Raw genomic sequence first — 23,657 nt, 5'->3', positions numbered from 1 at the left:
CACTTCCTTGCCTTGGTCAACCCTGGAGTCAGGATCCACTTGATCATCAGCTAGTGGAAAAAGCAGTTGTAGCTGTCATCTAACTAGTTTTCCTGTCTCTATGATCTTCAATTCATCCTTCCAACTGTTTCTAGTTATTTTCTTAAAATAGAAATTGGCTCATGCTGCCCCTTTCCTTAAAAACCATCACTGGCTCCCTACGGGATAAAGTCGAGCTTCTGTGTCAACGCATTCACACACCTGTACCTGCCGTCCCTGCCTCGCTCACTTACAGTGATGCCGGAGAGCTTGCTCCTCCATCCTGGGCTTCTGATAGTCCTCCACGCTGCTCATGCTGCTCCCCCCAGCCCATCTCCCTTCTTCCGTGCAAACCCCTGGCATCCCTCCTCCATGAGGCCCTCTCCAGTCCCTCTGGGTTATGGGTTATGACCTCGTAGATGCTGCCGGCACCTTGTGACATGTACTTCATCCTGCCCTAAGAGACACAATTTAGTGTCTCTTTGTACTGAAAAGCAAGACCTATTTATCTTTGGGTCTGGATGCCATTTTGCATTTGTAATTCTGCACTAATACTGAAATAAAAGCACAAGCCAGTAAATGAATTGAATGAGTGAAAATGAGGATAGTAATAAGAGATTCCATCATTGACTATTTCCTGCATGCTGGGTGCTAGGGGAAGTATTATGAATGTATTTCTTTGTTTATCATCAAAACAGTCTCTGTCGTAGGTGCCTTATTATCTGTTTTATAGTCAAGGAAACTGAGGCTAAGAGAGGTTGCAAAACCTGTCTGAGGCACATGGCTAGTGAGTGTGGGGACTGGATTGGAGGCCAGGCTGTGTTGGCTTCTGCAGCTGAACTCTCATGTGAACGGCCTGGCCGTCCGCTGAACATTCAGATAAAACCCAGGAGAAACATGAATGCCCCAATCCAGGCATTGTGGTGCATCGAGGCAGAAAACAGAGAAAAGCATCAGGAGGTGGAGGTTATTTGCGTGGTGCCCCACCTTCCCCCAGCCACATCTGTCTTCTGGCACAGCATCACACTCATCAAGTTATACGTAGCAAGCCATTGCCCAGACCGAAAAGCATAGCAATCCAAAGTACTAGATCCAAGTAGTGGGTGGTTTTCAGCATCTCAGGGAGACTACCAATATGTGCGGGTGATAGTTTTAGACCCAAGCTCCCTGGGTTCAGATCCTGGCTCTGCTCTTTATTACCTGCTTGGCAATGGACCAGTCCCTTAATTGTTTAAAGCTCAATTTCCTCGTCTGTAAAACAAGGATAAGAATAGTGCCTGCCTCATGTTTTTATGAGAATCAAGTAATATAATACATGTGAAATGTTTTGCAAAGCCTGACCACATTAAATGCTATTTAATGTTACTCATTGTTGTCTTAATAAATCCTCAAAATGATACCAATTCATTTCACTCTAATGGTAATCACACAGCATTGTTACCACAAAGAAATGGATCCAAGAACCCTCTAGTATATAGTCAGTGAAATTTTCAGGAGGGTAAGTTCAAGCTGAATATGGGCCAGATGGTGTGGGGTTGCAGCCCCTCCTAGGGAGCTGAGATGTTGGTTGGGCCTCCTTGTCAGGGAAAGCCTTTTCTGTTGTGTTATGTAACTGGTTTGGGGTTTAGCCTATTTACTGTGTCATAATCCCAGGCTTCCCTGGTGGCTCAGATGTTAAAGAATCTGCCTGGAATGCAGGAGACCTGTGTTCAATCCCTGGGTCGGGAAGATCCCCTGAAGAAGGAAATGGCAACCCCTTCCAGTATTCTGGCCTGGAGAATTCCATGAACTATATAATGGGGTTGCAAAGAGTCAGACATGACTGAGTAACTTTCACTTCACTCACTCTCTCCACCAGTGGTAAAGAATCTGCCTGCCAATGCAGGAGGCGTAAGAAACATGAGTTTGATACCTGGGTCAGGAAGATTCTCTGGAGAAGAAAATGGCAACCCACTCCAGTATTCTTGCCTGCAGAATTCCATGGACAGAGGAGCCTGGTGAGCTACAGTCCTCTGGGTCTCAAAGAGCTGGACACAACTGAGCATGCACACACACACACACACACACACACACACACACATGCATAATTCTCACAATAACCTGAGGGATAGACATACTTATCTCCAGATAAGGAATGTGAGGCTCAAGGAAGTTACAAAACTTTCCTAGGTTCAGTGATTAAGAGGCAAAGCCAGGATTCTGACCCAGGCCCAAAAACCCCAAAGGCTGAGATCTTCTCACTGAGCCCAGCCTCTACATGAAATAAAAGACCTAGAGTCTAGAGAAACTTTCACGGATCAGACTGAGGACAATCTGAGGTGGTATAAAATTTCCTGGTGTATGTCCAGCAGCCGATCATAATTCCAGGTGCTGGAGGAATTTGGAGAAACGTGCACTCATTGAGGGCCAAGAGGTTACTGAGGCCGTGTGCCCCAGGCAGGCTGGAACTAGGCCTTAAAAGAGAATGGTGATGAAGGAGGGTGTTCTCCTTCCACCCTCAGGATGGGGGCTTAGGTGTCAGTTCCAGAAGCACAGCTTAGCCAGTGGAAGGAAGGGGCATCCATAAGGCACAGCCATGCACAGAATGGATGAGCTGCGCTGGAGAATCACAGGGAAATACGCTGACAGGTAAATAAAGCTCGGTTCTCTGCCAGGCAGGGAGATGTTCCAGCCTCAGTGGGTACTGCATTTTCCAGTGACAAGGTGGAGAGGGGCAGGCTGACAAGGATGGTGTTTGAGTAACCTTGACAACCCACTCCAGTATTCTTGCCTGGAAAATCCCATGGGCAGAGGAGCCTCGTGGGCTACAGTCCAAAAGGTCACAAAGAGTCGGACACGATTGATGACTAATACAAAGGTGTGATGAGACCGAGTCTGAACCAGACTGGGGGTTCTTGGGAATGGGGAGACATGGCTGGAAGGACAGTAAAGGACTCTGTGTTGAGAGCTTGAGGGAAAGGGTAAAGGAGAGGGTGTGGATGTAGTCTCTTGCTTGGGTGTCCTCGGGGGCACCAGAGACGCTGGGTGGGCCTGGTGATCTCCGAGTGATGGGCACTGAGGTGCACTCCACAACTGCGTGTCCACATGTCCTCCACTCTGGCCCTGATCTCACTCTAGAGGCTGTGCTCTGGGCCACTGGGCCCTGCACAGTTCTCCTCTTGCAGAGCGGGATGCAAGCAACCAGTGGGGAGACTTGCAGTACGACACAGGAAGAAGAGAGGAAGGAGGGTGGTCTAGCTGCGGTGGTGGGGACAGACACAGGGAAGGAACGGAAAGAGGAACTACCGAGGCTGCGGGGGAGGCAGCGAGCTGACAGTCCCTCTGGGTACACCCAGAGGAGAAAGGGATGTGACTTGGTGTGCGGAGCTGAGGCCAAAGCTAGCCTCTGCCAGACTGACTGGGAGTGGTAACTTGCATTTAAACCCTTAACATCTTAGAAATTCCCTTTATCTGTATGATCATTCACCTTTCACAGGGCCCTGTAGGGGAAAGGGTCCTGACTCAGGTATCAGCTGTCTGTATGACCTCGGGCATTCCCTGTGCCTCTGTGGTCTCCAGTGTCCCTAAGATGAGAAGTTTGGATTGGGTGATCTCTCAGGACTTTCTAGGTTTTAAAATACTTTTGAGTGCAAGTTTCATTCCTCTATTCTTAGTTGCATGAGTCAGAACTGATGTTGAATACAGCTCTTCCCATGTTCAGCTTTGTTGGTACCAGTTAGAAGTAACCAGGGAGACAAAAGATCAAATGAATGCCAGCTTTACTAGGGACACCAGGACACGAGAAAAAGCAAGCTATATTTCATTCTCAAAAGCAAGTATGTTTCAGGAAAAGGGTTGTTATGCATGCCTTGTGCTTCTGTGGTGGGCATTTACTCAGCGATCGCTTTCTAAGTGTCTTCCTTTGCCCTGAGGTCTCCCTACTTTATCATTGCTCTGATCTCCTCCCTGCATGACATCAGTGGGGGAGGAGAAGGTGGCCCTCTAAGGGCATGACAACAGCCCCTGGGTATCAGGGCCCTAGGGTACAGGGAGAGAGGCCTGTTCAGTTCTGACCTCTCAGGGGTTTGAAGAGTGACCAGAGGAACTTCTGCAGTGACCCCAGAAGACTCTGGGTGCACCACAACTGGTCTCCCCTTCCCACCCTCCCTCTCTAGCCAGACCTCAGACTCAGAGATACAGGAAGCTGTTCAACTCTGAAAGTTCAAGAAGCAGGTGGCTTCTTGAACTTAATATTAGAAGCTCTGGGGCTTTCAGGATAATAAATAAGAAATATCCTGGAAAATTGTAACCATCCTAAATTGGGTCAAAGGGAGGAACAATGGAATGGAAGCCTGGGGTGGGTCTTTTTTAGTGGACAGGTTACTGAATGTTCCTGAGACACATTTCCCTCATTTGTGAAACCAAGATAGCCATTTCTATTTAACGCACTGATGAGAGATTAGGGTGCTAGTGGTAAGAACCCACCTGCCAACGCAGGAGACATAAGAGTTTGATCCCTGGGTCAGGAAGATCCCCTGGAGGAGGAAATGGCAACCCACTCCAGTATTCATCTCTGGAGAATACCATGGACAGAAGAGCCTGGCAGGCTACAATCCAGAGGGTCACAAAGAATCAGACATGACTGAAGTAATTTAGCACAAGCACAATGAGAGATTAAATGAGCAAAGCTATGGTTTTTTCAGTAGTTATGTATGGATGTGAGAGCTGGGCCATAAAGAAAGCTGTTCAATTCAGTCGCTTAGTCGTGTCTGACTCTTTGAGACCCCATGAACCGCAGCACACCAGGCCTCCCTGTCCATCACCAACTCCTGGAGTCCACGCAAACCCATGTCCATCGAGTTGATGATGCCATCCAACCATCTCATCCTCTGTCATCCCCTTCTCCTCCTGCCCTCAATCTTTCCCAGCATCAGGGTCTTTTCAAATGAGTCAGCTCTTCGTGTCAGGTGGCCAAAGTATTGGAGTTTCAGCTTCAACATCAGTCCTTCCAATGAACACCCAGGACTGACCTCCCTTAGGATGGACTGGTTGGATCTCCTTGCAGTCCAAGGGACTCTCAAGAGTCTTCTCCAACACCACAGTTCAAAAGCATCAATTCTTTGGCGCTCAGCTTTCTTTATAGTCCAACTCTCACATCCATACATGACCACTGGAAGGAAAGCTGAGTGGTGAAGAATTGATACTTTTGAACTGTGGTGTTGGAAAAGACTCTTGAGACTGCCTTGGACTGCAAGAAGATCCAACCAGTCAATCCTAAAGGAAATCAGTCCTGAATGTTTATTGGAAGGACTGATGCTGAAGTTGAAACTCCAATACTTTGGCCACCTGATGTGAAGACCTGACTAATTAAAAAAGACCTTGATCCTGGGAAAGATTGAAGGCAGGAGGAGAAGGGGATAACAGAAGATGAGATAGTTGGACAACATCACTAACTCGATGGACATGAGTTTGAGCAAGCTCCAGGAGTTGATGATGGACAAGAAAGTCTGGCGTGCTGCAGTCCATGGGGTTGCAAAGAGTTAGACTGACTGAGTGAATGAACTGAACTGAACTGAATGTCTATAAAGAGCTTAGCACAACGTCCAGGTCAGAGTAAACACCCAGTCTGTTCTGAATAGCTTCCCTTCCCCCAGCAATGCCAGCTGCACCGGAATAATAGTTTGCTTGGTGGACCGTGGTGTTCCTGCAAACAAAGTTCTTTCCTCAGAGCCCAAGTAGATTGTGGGGTCTGGAGTGAAAGCAGCAGGCTGCACACTGGCCTGACCTGCTTGCATCTGTAGGAGGTCCAGGCCTCCACTGTTTGTAAGATTCAAGCTTTGTCCTTCCGCCTTCTAATGAGAGGGACTGATGACACTTCTGCTGACCCCTATGGAGCTCTGGCCATTTCTATCCTCTGCTTTCTGAAGGTCAGCATCACCAAGGTCAACACACTCTCCACCTTGGCTTAATGGGTTTGGGAAGCCATTAGCTTCCTGGACTGGACAGAGGACATAAATCTATCATCCAGAGGAAACAGGTGGGGCTGCTTCAGAAGTCTTGGGTGGACCAAATCTGCATAGGCCTCTAGGAAGCACTTGACTGGCTTTCTGGACTCAGGAGGTCTGGCGGGCTAGTATCTCCAAACACTGGGGCCTCCAATGTCCTTGAAGACTCTATGGGTTCAGGGGAAACTGTCAGGGCTGGTTTCTGAGGCCCCAGCTTGCAGCTGCACAAGGACCTCAAGGCTCTGGAAAAATAGCCCAAAATGCTCCTGGGACATGAGTTGGGGAGGGGGGGCAGGAAGTGGCAAGGGGGGTACCAACTGCAGGTGATGATGGTAGTCTTGCCAAAAGGACCTTTTCCAGGGATTGAGTGTAAAAGCAGGGAGACTAAGCAAGACTATATTGATCTGTTGAAACGATAGGATAAATTTTGGAGATTCTAGAATTTTAATAGATTTGTCTTTCAGTTTAGGAGAATCAATAAGGACAGAGTTGGTGGTTTATAGCAGGCCTTCTCAAATTTAATATACATTCAAACTCTCTGGAGTTCTTGTTAAAACACAAATTCTGATCCAGCAGTTCTAGGATTGAGCAGAGATTCTGCATTTCTAACAAGCTCCTGGGTGATGCTGATGCTGCCAGGCTAGGAATTACATTTTGGGGGCTTCCCTGGTGGCTCAGACGGAAAAGAATCTGCCTGCAGTGGCGGCGACCTGGGTTCGATCCTGGGTCGGGAAGATCCCTTGGAGAAGGAACTGGCAACCCACTTCAGTATTGTTGCTTGGAGAAACCCACAGACAGAGGAGCCTGGTGGGCTACAGTCCATAGGGTCACACAGAGTCAGATATGACTGAGCGACTAGCACACGTACACACATTCACACACACACACACACACACACACACAGAGCAAAGACTTAGAAGACCTGACCACATTTCAGTGTCATAAGAGAGATAAAGTACAAAGGTACTGATATCAAGACTATTTGGGGAGTTTCAGGGAAGATAGCAGGTGTCTGAGGTCAAGCAAGGGAACATTTCTGAGCATCAGGGAGATTGAAAGCAGTGGAGTCCTAAAGTTAGGGAAGATTAGGAGAGACTGCTTCATCATTAGGCCCTGGCCTCCCAGGACTTGTTTCTGACAGAGTGTTAGCTCTGGTGAGAACTTAACAGGTTTTCTGGTTCAGCCCTGCATGACTGAGAAACGAGAAAAGAGTTGTCCAAGATTACACAGCCATTTAGTGCCTGAACCTTGAAGGATCTTGTTTGTGGGTCCTCTTGATGATGATGTAAAACCATGAAAATATTTAGGCAAAGGTATTTCAGAACAGTTTTCTGGTGGAGACTGAAAAGACCCCATGAAATTAATAATTCAGGAGACTACTTAGAGGCTTTTGTTCTAGGACAAGCAAGAGATGAGCAGAGTCTGAGCTATAACTTTGTAAATAGAAAGGAGCAAAAATATTTGAGAGATATTTAAAGAGAATAAATAAGATTTAGAGTTTGATTTTTTTTTTTTTTTAGAGGTTGAGTGAAGAAGAGGAATCAAGGATGATCTCCAGCATGTGTGGTTAGGCAAAAGGGTAAATAAATCGTGAATGCTCCCTGTCTTCTGCCCAAGTAAAAGGTAGAGGAAAAGAAGGGACCTGGGCGAGGGGATGAGCAAGGAGACAGCTGAGTGTGAGAGGACCATCAGGAGACATCCATCCTAAAGTCAGAGAGATCGAATTGCCTGAGCTCCTAATGTTTGTGTTCAGCATCTCCAGTGCCACTGGGTCATCTACAAAGTAACAAATGGTCCTGCTAACTCTCCAGGTTTCAAATTGAATGGCAGCCTCTCAGAGAGACCTTCCCTGACTACTCAAGTTGTTCACCTACCCTATACAGATTCCCTATCACTGCATCTGCCACCTTCCTTCACAGCAGTTACCACATTTGGATATTTGTGTTTACCAGTTTGCATTCTGATTTATTATCTGATTCCCCACTAGTCATTAGGTTCTTTTAGGTCCAGGACTATATTTTGTTTCTTGTTACATATCTAGCACAGTGAGTATCAAACAGGACATTCGTGTAATATTTGTGGAGTTAATCAAAGAATGTGTGGTACAGCTGAAGCACCTGGAGATGTTTATTTTAGAAAGAAACCATTCAAATGACCTAACATCTTATTCTATTCCTTGAAGTTGCACAGAATAACTCTATTTCCACTTTTTAGAATTTTTAAAATCTTGCATTGTGTGGCTAGCAGGACAGACTTAGGAAGCCACAGGAAATGGATCACATCTACATTGCTCCAGGGCTGTTTCTTCCTGATGGGCTCAAACAGGCTTGGGAGGTCATCACAGGAGGTTTCCAAGTGGAAAGGGAGCCCTGTGTGTGGTGTGTGGGAGTGGGGTAACTTTAAGCAATGGATTGGATGTTAGACTATATGACCTCTGGGCCCCCTTTTAAACCTGAGACCCCATGATTCCATATTTTTCAATCAAGCCTTTGGGCTTAACAGGTGCAGTCTACTTTGATTTCTTTTCTTTTTTGGAACTTTGAGGGGGAAAATATATGTTTTTATAAATTTTTGATTAGGTAGATTTTAGACAAGACTGGGTATGTTCAAGGTGATATGGCCATAGACAAAATGGGTAGATTTTAAAGGTCAGGGTACTTAATTTTTTTAGCTCCGAATTGCAAAGGAATCCCTGGCCAACTGTCTAGACTTGCTGACTGATTGGCAGTGTGAGGTCAATAAATCCTCTCTCACCTAAAGAGTTCTAAAAAGTGGTCCCGTGAGTAAGTGACCAGACCTGGAATGCTGGTCAGCATTTCTCAGTGTGATAAAATTTCATTAGTGCTCAAGGAAAATTCAACTATCTGATTTAATGCTATCTTGATCAGTGGTAGAGAAAAATAAAGTAGTCATCATTCTTTAAGGTTGAGGTTTGGTTTCAGTTGTCATTCTGTAGAGGAAGAGTTATCATCAGTGTCTGTAGTCCTGTGGTTCTCAATGAGGGCTGGATAGACCTGTCCACATCCAGGACATCCTTATATTTTAGAAAGTAAATGAGATTTTAGACCTACCTGCCCAATGCATCTTTTCTAGACAAGGAAATTGTGATGGAAAATCTATTTAGCTTCAGTTCATTTCAGTTCAGTCGCTCGGTCGTGTCCAACTCTTTGCGACCCCAGGGACTGCAGCACACCAGGCTTCCCTGTCTATCACCAACTTCTGGAGCTTGCTCAAACTCATGTCCATCGAGTCGGTGATGCCATCCAACCATCTCATCCTCTGTCGTCCCCTTCTCCTCCTGCCTTCAATCTTTCCCAGCATCAGGGTCTTTTCAAATGAGTCAGTTCTTTGCATCAGGTGGCCAAAGAATTGGAGTTTCAGCTTCAACATCAGTCCTTCCAATGAATATCCAGGATTGATTTCCTTTAGGATGGACTGGTTGGATCTCCTTGCAGTCCAAGGGACTCTCAAGAGTCTTCTCCAACACCACAATTCAAAAGCATCAATTCTTCAGTGCTCAGCTTTCTTTATAGTCCAACTCTCACATCCATACATGACTACTGGAAAAACCATAGCTTTGACTAGATGGACTTTTGTTGGCAAAGTAATATCTCTGCTTTTTAATATGCTGTCTAGGTTGGTCATAGCTTTTCTTCCAAGGAACATCTACAGTGATTGTGGAGCCCTAAAAAATAAAGTCTCTCACTCTTTCCCCATCTATTTGCCATGAACTGATGGGACTGGATGCCATGATCTTAGTTTTCCGAATGTTGAGTTTTAAACCAACTTTTTCACTCTCCTCTTTCACTTTCATCAAGAGGCTCTTTAGTTCTTCGCTTTCTGCCATAAGAGTGGTGTTATCTGCATATCTGAGGTTATTGATATTTCTCCTGGAAATCTTGATTCCAGCTTGTGCTTTCTCAAGCCCAGTGTTTCTCATGATGTACTCTGCATATACGTTAAATAAGCAGGGTGACAATATACAGCCTTGACGAACTCCTTTCCCGATTTGGAACCAGCCTGTTGTTCCATGTCCAGTTCTAACTGTTGCTTCTTGACCTGCAAACAGATTTCTCAGGAAGCAGGTCAGGTGGTCTGGTATTCCCATCTCTTGAAGAATTTTCCACAGTTTGTTGTGATCCACACAGTCAAAGGTTTTGGTGTACTTAGCTTTCTGTTGTCATAAACCTACCCATCTCCAGGCTAACTCCTCTCTCCTGACCAAGTTAATCCTAGTTGGAATGGGGTTGTAGGGCTAAAACTTGGAGAAGATTGAGTAACTATGTACCATCAGGAATTTATTCCACGTACCCTGTGCTCCCCCTCCCCCGCCCCGCCCCCAACCTCATGGACCCTCAAGTATCTGTTTTAACAATTCTCTATCTAGGAAGCCTTCCATTCCGTACTTTCGCCACATTCTCCACCTCAAATTAGATTAGATACTGTTGTTATGTACTTCCATAGAACTTTGTGCTTCCCCATCACACTGAATTGTAATTGCTTTTAAAATCATCTATCTTCCCTTCTAGACTATAAATTCTGTGAGTATGGAGACCATATCTGTCTTATTTTCATTGTATTTTTACTTAAGACTCTGTATATGCCTGTCACATGGAAATTGCTTAATACATATTTGATCAATAGATGAGTGGATGGATGGATGGGTGGATGGATGGACAGATAAAAGGACCATTATATCTCCACTATAGTCAGATTACTCTTAAAATTAGAATGGGCTCTTTTGTTTTCAAATGAGTAGAACAGTGTTCCCTTTTCAAGAAGGAATTGTGAACATTAGGTTAGTCAAGAGTCCAAGTAGTTTAGAAATACTCTTACCTGGGGCATAGTCCCTCCGAGGAACACTTGGAGGTGCTTTGACTTTCAGCCTGTAGATAACAAATTAGACACATGATCAGTGAGTAGGACAGCTGTTGTCAAGGCCCATAATAGAAGCAGGTTTAGAGATAATGGGTAGATAACTAACAGAATAATGGCTTCTTTTGAACCCATCACACTGAAAAACTAAATGTACTGTAAATGTAGTGAAGCCATTAGCCAGCATTTCCTGCCTCTGCGCCTCCCCCTCAGTGCACAGTGTGGCTGAAACTCGGCAAAGGTGAGGTCGGGAGGTGAAAGGGCTCTGAGAGGTCAGGAATACTAGTAAGTCCAGAGATCAGAGATTCGAGGACAATAAATGTTGATTGGTTTGACAGGAAGGTAAGAGAAGATGAACTCTATTTTAATAAATAATTCAGTAAATGCTTTAAATAATAAGAAAAATTAGCTATACTCAGCTAAAATGCTGAACTAAAATGTCGTAGGTTGGGATGAAATTATTTTTTGTACTATTGAAAAAAATGTCAAATAAGTGAGCAGTGAGTGTCTCCAGGTTGAGGGTTGTGATGTTTAGATAAAAGCTGAATTGTTTCAAGCACTCTCAAAACTACTATATTTATGCATATACATATGTTCTGAATATTCACAAAGCTTTCCCATTCATTAAACGGAAAAAACTAAAATTACATTTCAAAACGTATCCCAGTTTTTAGACTTTTTATAACTTTTGACAATGCTTTCCCTTCCATTATTTGAAATGTGTAAGGTTTGTAGTAAGTTATTATTTTTAATAATAGTTAGCATGTTATGTAAGAATGCTTTGCTTAGTGAAATTTAGACATATATAAATAAAACCTATATAAAACCCAGTAGCCTTCATTTACTAAAACATCACATCTGTTTACTTAAGCTGTATATAAGCTAATCACTGGGGCTTCCTAGATGGAACTAGTGGTAAAGAACTCGCCTACCAATGCGGAGACACAAGAGACACAGGTTCAATCCCTGGGTTGAGAAGATCCCCTGGAGGAGGGTGTGAACCCACTCCAGTACTCTTGCCTGAAGAATCCCATGGACAGAGGATCTTGGAGGGATACAGTCCATGGGGTCGCAAAGAGTTGGACACCATTGAAGTGACTTAGAGCACACACACACACACACACACACACACACAAGGTAACCATTACATACAAAAATATTTCATTTTTGGGGAAAAAGGTAGTACAGAAAATCATGCTTGATTACAAAAAAAAAAAAAAAAGGCTGATAAACCAGAACTGTAATGTTGCAAAAATAAGATTAATTATATTTGCCTAGAAATTATTTTTTGTTTCCTAAAGACTCTCCTAGCTATTGTTTCATTCAATTCTCAGCAAGCCAAAAGGGCATGCTGGGAAGACATTGTTGTTAGACCTAGGATGAGGTCCAGAGAGAGGGACTGTCTATGGAGGAAGGAAGAAAGGAAGGGAAGGGAAGAAAAACAAAAACAAAACTGGATCTGGTGCCAGGTCTGTTCATGGAACAGTAAGATTTCAAAAAGCACAAACCAACCATTATATGTTATTGCTGTCTTTTCAAAAAAGGAAAAGAAAGTATATTTTAATACCCCAAAGTGTGAGGTCATCATCTCAGAATAAAGGAGCAATTCAAGAGAGGATCCTTGATCACTGAACATCGACCAGAGATAAGAGGTATCGCTTGGGCCTCATTGAGGAACCAGCAGCTGCACGCCAACCCTCAACTCTTTACGGGCCTTCTTTTCTCATTCACCCATGAACTGGTGACAACTCTGTCATGCTCTCGTGTTAGGAAACCAGTGTGCTCAACTGTGCTTCCTCCTTTGAAGGTGGCACCTGTGGCTTGGTTTTGAGCCAGAGCCTAAGTTTGGGGCACTTTAACCTAAAAGAGCCATTGACTTCACCAGGGTGATGACTGGGGCAGTCATATTTTCCAAACAGAGAAGAAAACACAGTTTGTCAAGTATTAGGGGATAGTGGACAGAATGAAATAGAAATTATCTGGGAAAATTTGAGCTCCATGGCTGCTGTAAATTGAATAAGGAGACATTTTATACAAAGGCTTCATATTATTGAAAGAATTGGTATATTGTAAAATTGGCAATTGTGAGATAATTAGTCTAGAATTGCTAGTGATGGAAACAATGACTGGCAGGGTTCTCTATTTCAATGAGATTCTATATGTATTAGAAATAAGAAATGAAAATAGTCACACACACATCTCCCAGTCATAGGAGAGACCATGAAGACAGGTTCTTCTCCTGTATGAGATGACCACTGTCCCTCAAGCAGAAGATCATTTTAACTATTTTGTGATGACCAGTTACACATATTGAAACTCATTTACATTGTATAGCCTAAAAACACCATGAAAAGTGATTTATTACTCTTAAGTTTAGCAAAGGCCAAAAAAGAAAAAATGTACTCTGCTCTAAAGCCACAAGGAAATGAACTTTTATCCACTGTTCGTAGCACCTGCAATTCAGGAGACCTAAGTTGGGAAGTTCAGTTCCTAAGTTGGGAAGATCCCCTAGAGAAGGAAATGGCAACCCACTTCAGTATTCTTGCTTGGAGAACCCCATGGACAGAGGCGCCTGGCAGGCTACCGTTTATGAGGTTGCAAGACTCGGGCATGACTTAATGACTAAACCGCCACCAACCAGTGGTACAAACTTTGGGGGCAGCAATTTGGTAATATCAACCAAAATCTCAACGGCACAAATCCTATCCAGAAGCTAGAGATTTCATTTCATTAGTTTTCTGGTATACTCAAAAGTCTGCACAGGATATTTATTGAAGTATTATTTATGACAGGTAAACTAAAAGAAATGGCCATAAAACTTTCATAGATATTATCAAATTGTCTTCCAAAATGTACATTTAAACTCCTACTTCAAAGAAATCCACCAGTATATAGCTGGTTAAATAAATGATAATATATTTATAGTAGACTATTAATGATCTGTTTAAAACGTTTATGGTTATTTTTATGTGCTAACAAAAATGCCCATATATAGCATTAATTAAAACCAACAAACAAAGCAACTTGGTAGAATGTGTGTGTGGCATGATGCCACTCATGATGAAACTGTATGCATGTATGTAATGTATATTTAGGGACTACAACTATGCCAATGTGTGTATGTGTGTGTGTAAACATACACATACAGATATTTATACCAAACTCACTCATGCTGTGCCCGTTTCTGGGGAGCAGGTTAGGGTGGGAGTAGGAGAAGGTGAGAGATTTTTACTTCATGCAATTCTGAACTCTTTGATTTTTTTCTCCTAGTGAATCTGTATTACTTTCATAAAAACAAAAAAGCCTTAAACAAAAACTTAACAGAGTACCATTTCCCCTTTCCTCTTGAGTTAATTTCGAGTGGCAAATTCAGGTATGCGTAATGTACAATTTCTATTCTCTGCAAAAACAAAAACAAAACCTTAGAGGTGTGTGTCTGTGTGTGTGTATGTGTAGGAAGATTTGGAATTCTAACTTCCCTTCTCCAAGTGTCGATTGAAAACACCATTTTAAGGTCATAATTGAAAAAGCAGAAATCAAAATATGGAAAACAGTTGTGGCATCCTAAAGAAATCAGGCTGTGTTCTTGCAATTTCTCTTTTGAATTTCTCCAAAACAGAAACGCATCCTAGTGGCCCTTAGCTAAGTGGTCAAAGAAGCTGATTGTCTGGCTTCTATAAACGTCTCTTTTGATGTTTGCCAAGCACCTTGAATGACATAACTCAGCTGTCCAGGAGTGAGAGAGAAAAGCAAGGTGCCTGAGTACCAGCCATTCATTCACCATGTTTCCTGAATGCGGGTCTGACCACCATGACTCTAGCCATGAGTAAGAAAGTGTCACATGCTAGAGAGGTTGTCATTCCTCACCCGGGTAACAGGGAACTTCGTTTTCTCCCACTTACTGCAGGCTGGCATAAGATGTTATTTACATAAATAAGTGCTCACATAGTGCTGTGGCATCTGACTTACTTTTTGATCTTGTTCATTATTCCGCCTTCATTGTTCTTGATATCATGGACCATCTTTTGAAGTTGCCTGTATGAAATGAAATGAAACATAAAATATTAATAACTAGGTTGATTTTTAAGTCTTCTGTCCTTCTTGAGTACAAGAAAAAGGCCCCAAATAAATAAACCCCCAAATAGCATGAATTATATTGTATTCAATTAAGCTGGCCACTTACTACTTGAACCGAGGGAAGGTGTGACTGAGTCTATAAGGAGTGTGGTCATCGGGCCATGCATTGACCCACTGAAGTCTGGGTCAGTCTCAGGGTCTAGGAGAAATTCTGACTCCCAGCTATGTCTGTTCTGAGGAGTCATAAGCTATCAGAAGCCTCACCATTTATCACTTACTGTCCTCAGACCATACAAAGATGGAGCTACCTTGAAGAACACAGTATAGACAGAAATCAGGCTTAAGATTTTTTGTGAGCAGGTTAACTTTACTAGGCAGAATCTGGAAAAATTGTCACTTAAAAGTTGTACATACACAGAAGTCATAAAGAAACTGATGAATGAGTCTGGTTGCATAAATATTTGAAACTTCTGCAGAGCAAAAAGTAATGTGCACAAAATCAAAAGATAAATACATGTTGGAAGAAACATTTGCAGCACATATAAGAAGAACTACATGTTTTGATTAAAAAAGCATCTTACAACTCAGTAAAAAAAAATGTTTAACAATTCAATAGAAAAATGAGCAAAAGATGTGAACACAGAGCTAACAGAAAAAAAAAAATACAAGTGACCAACAGATCAATAAAAAGTTATTTAATATCACTTATATTTAAAGAAATTTAAATGGGAATAATGAGGTATAATATTCTGATTACCAGACTGGCAAAACTTAATAAGTATAATAATCTCCACGGTTGGCAAGTATATAAAAATACAGATATTCTTGGGAATATAAATTAGTACAATCAATATCTGTCAAAATGAAAAACCACCTTGCCTCTTGACCTGGAAGTTCCACTGCTAGAAATTTACCTTATGAACATAGTCACAAACTATACAAACATACATATCAGAATGTTTATTCCAGATAGGTGTAATAGCTCTAATCCTTTCTGCCTCTCCCACCAAAACACCTGGAAACAACCTAAATGCCCACTGATTATTAAAAGGGAACTTCTTAAATACACACTGATAAAGCCATAAACGGAATACCACAGGCTATAAAAAAAAATACATCTCTATTGCTAATATGTAAAAAAAAATCTTGAGATATTATTAAGTTAAATGAAAATGGAGGATGAGACGAAAGAAAAGAAAGAATGTTTCTATGTTTTCCTATGTTTTTTGTAGGAAAAAAAGACATATATACATGTGTGCTGGTATGTACATAGCTTTGTAGAAGGATATGCAAAAAATTGTTACATGGTTGTTACAAGGCCAATTGTAATTAGAAAAATTTATGAATTAGAAAAAAGTTCAGCGTATAGGACCATGTTTTATTTTCTTCATAATGACTTTCTAATTTAAAATACATCTAAATAAAATTTCACATGGTTCTGCCTTGAAAGAGTAACATATATGAATTTACCTTTCAGGGAAGGCTTTCCTTTCTTCTGAGAAAACAATTTCATTGGGCATTTTAGTTAATGAAATACAAAGCTTGTATGTGGGGCTTCCGATGTGGCACTAGTGGTAAAGAATCTGCCTGCCAGTGCAGGAGATGCAAGAAGCACCAGTCCAATCCCTGGGTTGGGAGATCCCCTGGAGTAGGAAGTGACAACCACTCCAGTATTCTTGCTTGGAAAATACCATGAAGAGAGGAGCCTGGCGGTCTACAGTCTATGGAGCAGCAAAGAACTGGACATGACTGAGCTCACAAAAAGCTTGTATATAGCCATTGTTCCAGGAGGAAAGGGAGTTTTTCCATTAAAAAAACGAGGATTTCTCTCACTCTGGGAGCTAGGCTGTCTATTAGCTGTTATGAAGAGTGATACACAGTTAAGCTTAGCATAGGCGTACGAAAGAAACCCTGTTGACAGGAACTGGAATCTGGGAGAAATATTCTCTTGGGCTATGTATGGATTTACAATGTATATGCTGCAAAGCTTTTTGGTATAGGGATGGAGCATTTGAGAGGATGAGAGAACAGCTTGTCAGAGGAACTCTGCCTGGCCTGACCTGTTGGCCTCCCGACTAAGTGTTAATTTCAGGCTGAAATTAACTTAGTTTTTTCCAGTAGTCCTGTACTGATGTGAGAGTTGGATCACAAAGAAGATTGAGCACTGAAGAATTGATACTTTTGAATTGTAGTGCTGGAGAAGACTCTTAAGAGTTCCTTGGACGAGCAAGGAGACCAAACCAGCCAATCTTAAAGGAAATCAACCCTGAATATTCATTGGAAGGACTGATGCTGAAGCTCAAATACTTTGGCCACCTGATGTGAACAACTGACTCACTGGAAAAGACCCTGATGCTGGGAAAGACTTAGGGCAGGCAAAGAAGGAGGTGACAAAGGATGAGATGGTTAGATAACATCACCGATTCAATGGACGTGAATTTGAGCAAACTCTGGGAGCTAGTGAGGAACAGAAAAGCCTGGTGTGCTGCAGTCCATGGGATTGCAGAGTCAGACACGACTTAATGACTGAACAACAACAACTCTCCTGTTGTTCTGCTGTAGCTATTTCCTGAGGGCCGTCAGACATCATGGTGATGGGACATTTACTGCACAGTGGACATTCCTACTCTCAACTATCTTGGGAAAAGGGAGATTGTCAAACAAGAAATGGTAATGTAGATTGGGCATGTAGGGGAGCTCTTTTCCCTTCTAGGTCTAATGATTGTTCGGACCTGTAGACCTGAAAAGCGTAGACAAACCTGAGGGTTTTTCTACAGTGTGAAGCTGGAGGGGTGGGGAGGTATGTGGCCCTGAACCCGAGACTGGGTCTGGGCCTCTGCTCTGAGAAGAGCCATCTGCGGTGCCATCGGTAGCCCTTTTCAATGAGATAATTCCCTTTATTGTCCCCAAATCTTCAATGGTATCCTGTCAGGAGTTGTAGCCCAGCTTTGATCGGGCTATGGGGAAAGTGTGTTCCATTGGCACTGAGGGGTGGATCGCAGTGGGAAGACAAGCTGGAGGGTGGAGTAGAAAGATAAGAGAGACTTCTTGAGGCTACACCTTGGAGAATTATCTACATGACTGGGCAACACAGTGAGGGGTTCAAGTTTGAATATGAGAAGGTCAGTGCCATTTCATCGTTTGCATAACAAAGGAAATGAGACCATATCTTACATCACCAGTAAAGGAGGCTGGGTGTGTTGATTCCACATGTATGAGAGCTCAGCTAAGCACCAGGCTCAGCAGCGGAGAGAACAGGATGGATGAGAGAGAAGAGGACCACCTGGTCCATCAGAGACACACAGGGGCGTCCTTCCAGCTGGACTTTAAGTTGCCTCAGAAGCATATAGCATTCTAGAATTTGTTCACATACATCCCGTGCAAACCCTTTTCTCCTTTTGCTGAGGAACTGTAGAGAACCTGTGAGATAGAGGAGTGGGGAGGCGGGGAAGATAGGAGGTGTAGGAGTAGAGAGGAAGTGAGATTGAGAGACAGACTGAAATGGATTGATTAGGAAGAAACTGAATAATTTCAAGTGGGGAGCAGAGGGCACTCTAGTTGTAAGCCAGCTATAACCAAGTGGAATGTCTTTACCCCACTTAATGCCTAACTGGATTGAAGGGCAAAATGAACTGGAGTGAAGGATCCTATCAGAGGTTCCTGAAGAGTGGGACACAGGCAGAGTAATAGGGAGCCAGAGGCTGATTTGTATAACTGACTTTGCTGTAGGCGTAAATAGTCACATGTAAATTGTTGCAAAAAAGTTTGATGTAATTTTTTCAATTATTCAGCTAGGTAGTTGATGCTTCTTGGCATTTCATAATTACTTTTAATTATAGCAGTTCATGGGATCACAAAAAGTCAGACACGACTGAGCGACTGAACTGATAGATTATTAAAATAATTATAATCTATAATTTTAGCAAATGGTTGAATTTTTTCACAAACTACATGTTTTGTGTTTAAATTTTTTTCCTCCCTCTGCATCTCATTCACTCAAATCCTGCCATCCACAGACTGCTCAGTTTCAGCTGCCAACCTTGTTACGTGGTACAAGTCGGCATCCCCCAGACCAAGAAGATGTGGTGATGCCCTCAGCTCCCTTTATCAACTCTTCACACACGGTCTGGTGCACAGCTTTTGCTGCCTTCTTTAGTATCTTCTGCTCCATTCTGGAGCACTTTTTGTCTTCTAGCACAACTTGGAGGATATGCAATAGCAAAGAAATGTGCAACTGGACTGTTTCAGGAGAAGATGCTCTTGAGTTGAACGACAGTTGTTTCACTGTGATAAGCTGTGTGGGGGTGAAAATAGGTAAGGCATAAAGTAGCTGCACTTTGATTATCCCTTTCAGAGATATCCTTGCAAGGCTAGGAGAAGGATAATGGGATCTCAGTGTTCTCATCTTTTAAAGTTGTGAAGAGATAGCCATGCTTATGTTAACAAAATACAATGAAGGACAAAGCTTATCTACACGTATCTACATTTTAAAACAGCATTAATATGTTATTTTTAAGCAGTATGACATTTTCACACTCAAAATAGTGAGCAGGTCATATAAATAATTATTATTCCTTATATAAACCAAGTTGAATATTATATTCTCTCCTTTCCTGTTGTTTTAAATTTTTTTTCAAGCTTTTGGGTTAATATCAATAAACTTAGCTATTTACCAACACACTGGAGTACTGTGGCCCTGACTGAACCAGGATCTCATTTAGATCCCATGATGTCTTGAAAGAGGAAAGATCATTGTTTGAAAGTTACGAGCAGTTTTTTGTCTTCAAAGAAGAGTTTAGAGGCTTTAGAATCTGGCAGACCAGTGGTTCTCACAATAAACTGCACCAGAATCACCCAGAGGTCCTTGGAAACCCAGAGTTCCCCTCCAACCCCTGGGGTTTCTGATTGGGCAGGTCTGTGGTGGGGCTGGAGAATTTGCATTTTCTACAGGTCCCCAGGTGGCGCTGACTCTACCTGTCGGGAGCCCACCCTTTGAGCACCACTGTGATTGTTGTTGCTGTGATGATCATACCCTTTTCCACTGCAAACCTTTCAGTTGTGCCAAATAAAGCAAATACCTGCTTGCAGAAAATTAAAGTCCTCATTAACCCAAGTGTAGAGTTTCTGGCAGAGAAACTGATTGGTCAGTTGGGTAACCCAATCTGGACGCATGCTTTACTAGATGGTCACTTCTTTACGGGACTTGATTTTTCTCTGTGTGAATTTAGACTACCTGGTGCCTGTGTATTTTTGTTTATTTTATAGTCATATGCTTTTTTCTTGAACCATAGTTTGCAGCAGCTGCAGAGTGGAGATAAAGGGCCTATGTGCCCCTCACGCTGTGCAATAATCCAAAAGCTAGCAGACCTGCTCCCAGCAGAGAACCTGGCTGAGATGTTGCCATTCCTAATACGGTGCTCTAACATGGAAGAACATAGAATGTGGTGCTGTTAGGACTAAGACACAGCCATAGCCCCATCTGTGGGGGATGGGCAGCCTCACTGTCGCTCATCCTGCAAAGACTCCAGTCTAGAAACTGCAAGTGAGGGAAATGAGGATGTGGTAGACAGGTCTTGGGCTCTGGTATCAGGATGTCTCCTGTCTTCTTTGGGCCTCCTGGTTGCTGGTCCCTCGACTACAGGTTGAGTTGACTCCTAGAAGCACTCATTCTCACCATGCAGAAGCAAGCTGGCATTTGAAGTGTTCTCTGGCTGGGAGCAAAGCAGAGAGAGCCTGAGGTAGGGTCCAGGCTACTGAGTGAAGCCTTGACTAGTAACAAAAATAAATCATTCTTCGTGATGTACTTCCCTTTTCTTATTCCTCAAACTTCAGTGAAGTTTTATTACACATTCATAACTCTCTTAGGACTGTGAGGAAATAAGGGATGGGTCTGTGGCCAGAGGTGGAAGGAGCCCAAGAAATCCAGATGGAACCTAGAGGATGCCATCTGCACCAGGATGGCTCCTAGGAGAGTGGTGAATGGATCTGGAGATAGGCAAGAGCCAGGGGGAAGATGTGGGAGGTACAAGCAGCCTGGGACTCCCAGAATCCCAGGGGCAGGGAGTCTGTAAAAGAGGGATAGGACCGGTGTAATTTGAATGGCAAAAGATAACCATTTTTCTTTTCTTTTTGGACTCAGAGGCAAATAGTGGCTGGTTGCATATGTTGCATAGTTTTTAATTTCTGATGATTTCTGATTAAAAATGTGATATATGTCAAAGAATTCAGTTTGAAAAGACTACCTAAGGTATGATTCCACCTGGAATTTGGAAAAGACAAAACCATAGAGACAGTAAAAAGATTAGTGGTTGTCAGGAGTTCAGGAAGAGGGAAGGAAAGATAAGTAGGTGAAACAGAGGATTTTTAGGACAGTGAAACCATTTTGTATGCCACTATAATGGCAGCTGTAAGCAATAGATGGTCATTGTAGAACGAGCTTGGATAGATATTCTCCAGACCGGAAGGTACTCCAGAATTGGTTTTTATTATTGCTGTTGTTGGCGGTTCTGGGGTGTTTTTTCGTTTGTTTTTGTTTTTTGGTAGTGGCAGGGATGGTTGACTGAAAATGCTCCCTAGCATGGCTGATTGGCATGGAAGGAGGGACTGGTGGGATGCAGAGCTCTACTAGAAGCAGGATGGGCATGAAGTTCACTGGAAAGGCAGTTGCATATGGCCAGACCATCAAAGAGTTCTCCAAGTAAAGTCATATTTCATTAATACCTTTCTAATAATTTTTGTTAAATATAGATGATTTGAAAGATGGGATCATCTGCAAGAAGTGCTTTCTTTAAAGTTTTGTAGAAAAAACCCAGAAAATATCTTGTTTTTAGCTCAGTGCACTCACAGAGAACCATGAGAAAGCAAACTTTATGATGTTTTTTTCACTGTTTTTCGAGAAAAGGTGGACTGCAAAGCAATGTTTATCTGAGAAAATCCCTATTTAATCTGGATTTAGGAATGGATTAAAGAAGGTTTCATATTCAAGCAACTCTTCACAAACAAAAAGAACAAGGCAAATCCTTGCTCCTTCTTCATCCCCACATCCTAACCTCGAGCCCAGATCTGGAGCTTCATCCTTTCAGTATGCACAGGGCTGGTCCTTCTCCTGCAACCAAGATCCAAGCCTACAGCTTCCCCTTCACATTAGGAAAAAGCTGCCTCTGGCACTGTGCCTCTCCAGTCCATGCTCTGAAGGCTTGTCAGGGTCTATTCAGCTCATGTTTCTAAAACCCAGCTTTCACCAGGCTGCTCTCTCTTCTAAGGCCTACAGCAGTTCTCCAGTGTCTGCTGAACCAAGCCTGGCTTTTTGTCTTGACCGAGAGTTATTCAGCCTCTCTCTGAACTGCCCAGATGACTGCCTGTGAATTATCTACATCTACTCGGTTGGGTACTCTTAGGACATCTATCTGTGCTCTCCTCACAACTGGCCTGGTATCTCCATCTTATATGTTTCTAAGATCAATTTGGAGTAGAAATCTCTAATGCGTTCTTTGGTATATATATAGAGGAAAAAAAAAAAAAATCCAGTCTCTGAGCACTTCATACTATGAACAGATTTTTAAAAATGCAGTGATCATCACTAGGTCTGCTTAGCTGACTTCCTCCTTTTTCAGGAGTTTTAATGATCTCACTTATTGACTCAGGACTTATTTTTAAGATGCTACTAGTCATTTTATGGTATATTTTGTTATTAAATTTAATACGTAATTAAATAATCTGGTGTTCTTGAAATTTCCAACTTTTTTTTCACTTTTTCTCTGACTATTCATCTCCTATCACTAGTTATATCAATTCATATTTAGACAAATTTTACCCTTCTCTTTACCCTCCTGTTCACTCCTACAGCTACAGCCACTGTGATCTCAGGATGATAGACTACGCCAGTGCTCCAACCCATCTTTTCTTAAAAAAAAACTTTTAATTTTATATTCAAGTATAGTTGATAAACAATTCTGTGCTAGGTTCAGGTGTACAGCAAAGCAACTCAGTTATACACATGTATCTACTCCCTTTCAAATTCTCCTTCTATTCAGATTGCCACACAATATTGATCAGTGTTCCCTATGCTACACAGTAGGTCCCTGCCAGTCATCCACTTTAAATAAAGCAGTGTGTACATGTCAATCCCAAACCCCCTATTTGTCCCCCCCCTCGCCTGTCTCCCCTGCCATCACAAGTTCACTCTCCCAAGTTTATGAGTCCATTTCTGTTTTGTAAATAAGTTCCTTTGCATCATTTTTTCTTAGATCCCTCATATAAGCAATATCATATGATATGTCTCTCTCTGTGTCTGACTTCACTCAGTATGGCAAACTCTAGGGCCATCCATGCTGCTGCAAGTGGGCATTATTTCATTCATCTTATGGCTGAGTAACAGTCCATTGTATATATGTACCCCATCTTCTCTATCCATTCCTCTGTGTTCCCCCATCTTGTCTCCTTCCCTTTAGCCTCTCCCCTTCTTCGGGTTCATTTTCCTAAATTGCTCCTTTTATCATGTCGCTCCACTCATGGATAGTCATTGCTGTCTCCCAGTTTCTTGCAGGATAAGGTACACACTCATTATCTTGGCAATCAAAGGTCTTCAAAATTTGGATACAACTAAACGTTTTAGGGGCTTCCCTGATGGCTCAGATGGTAAAAAATCTGCCTACAGTGCAGGAGACTCAGGTTCGATCCGTGGGTGGGGAAGATTCCCTGGAG

General features: G+C 42.6%; 1 protein-coding gene across 2 annotated transcripts in view; it reads right to left on the bottom strand.

Moving 5' to 3' along the window:
- BLNK (B cell linker) overlaps positions 1 to 23,657 on the bottom strand; it is an 86,611-nt gene that overhangs the window by 48,792 nt on the left and 14,162 nt on the right. For both annotated transcript variants that reach the window (XM_070363587.1, XM_070363588.1), the window contains exons 2-3: positions 14,847 to 14,912; positions 10,839 to 10,888 (exon numbers count right to left, since the gene is read on the bottom strand). In XM_070363587.1, the coding sequence (XP_070219688.1) occupies positions 10,839 to 10,888; positions 14,847 to 14,912 (116 nt within the window). The remainder of the gene's footprint in view (positions 1 to 10,838; positions 10,889 to 14,846; positions 14,913 to 23,657) is intronic.

This window comes from Bos mutus, chromosome 26 (genome assembly GCF_027580195.1).
Source record: "Bos mutus isolate GX-2022 chromosome 26, NWIPB_WYAK_1.1, whole genome shotgun sequence".
Lineage (NCBI taxonomy): Eukaryota > Metazoa > Chordata > Mammalia > Artiodactyla > Bovidae > Bos > Bos mutus.
Note: the sequence above shows the minus strand (reverse complement) of the source record. Positions and strands in the feature narration are given on the sequence as shown.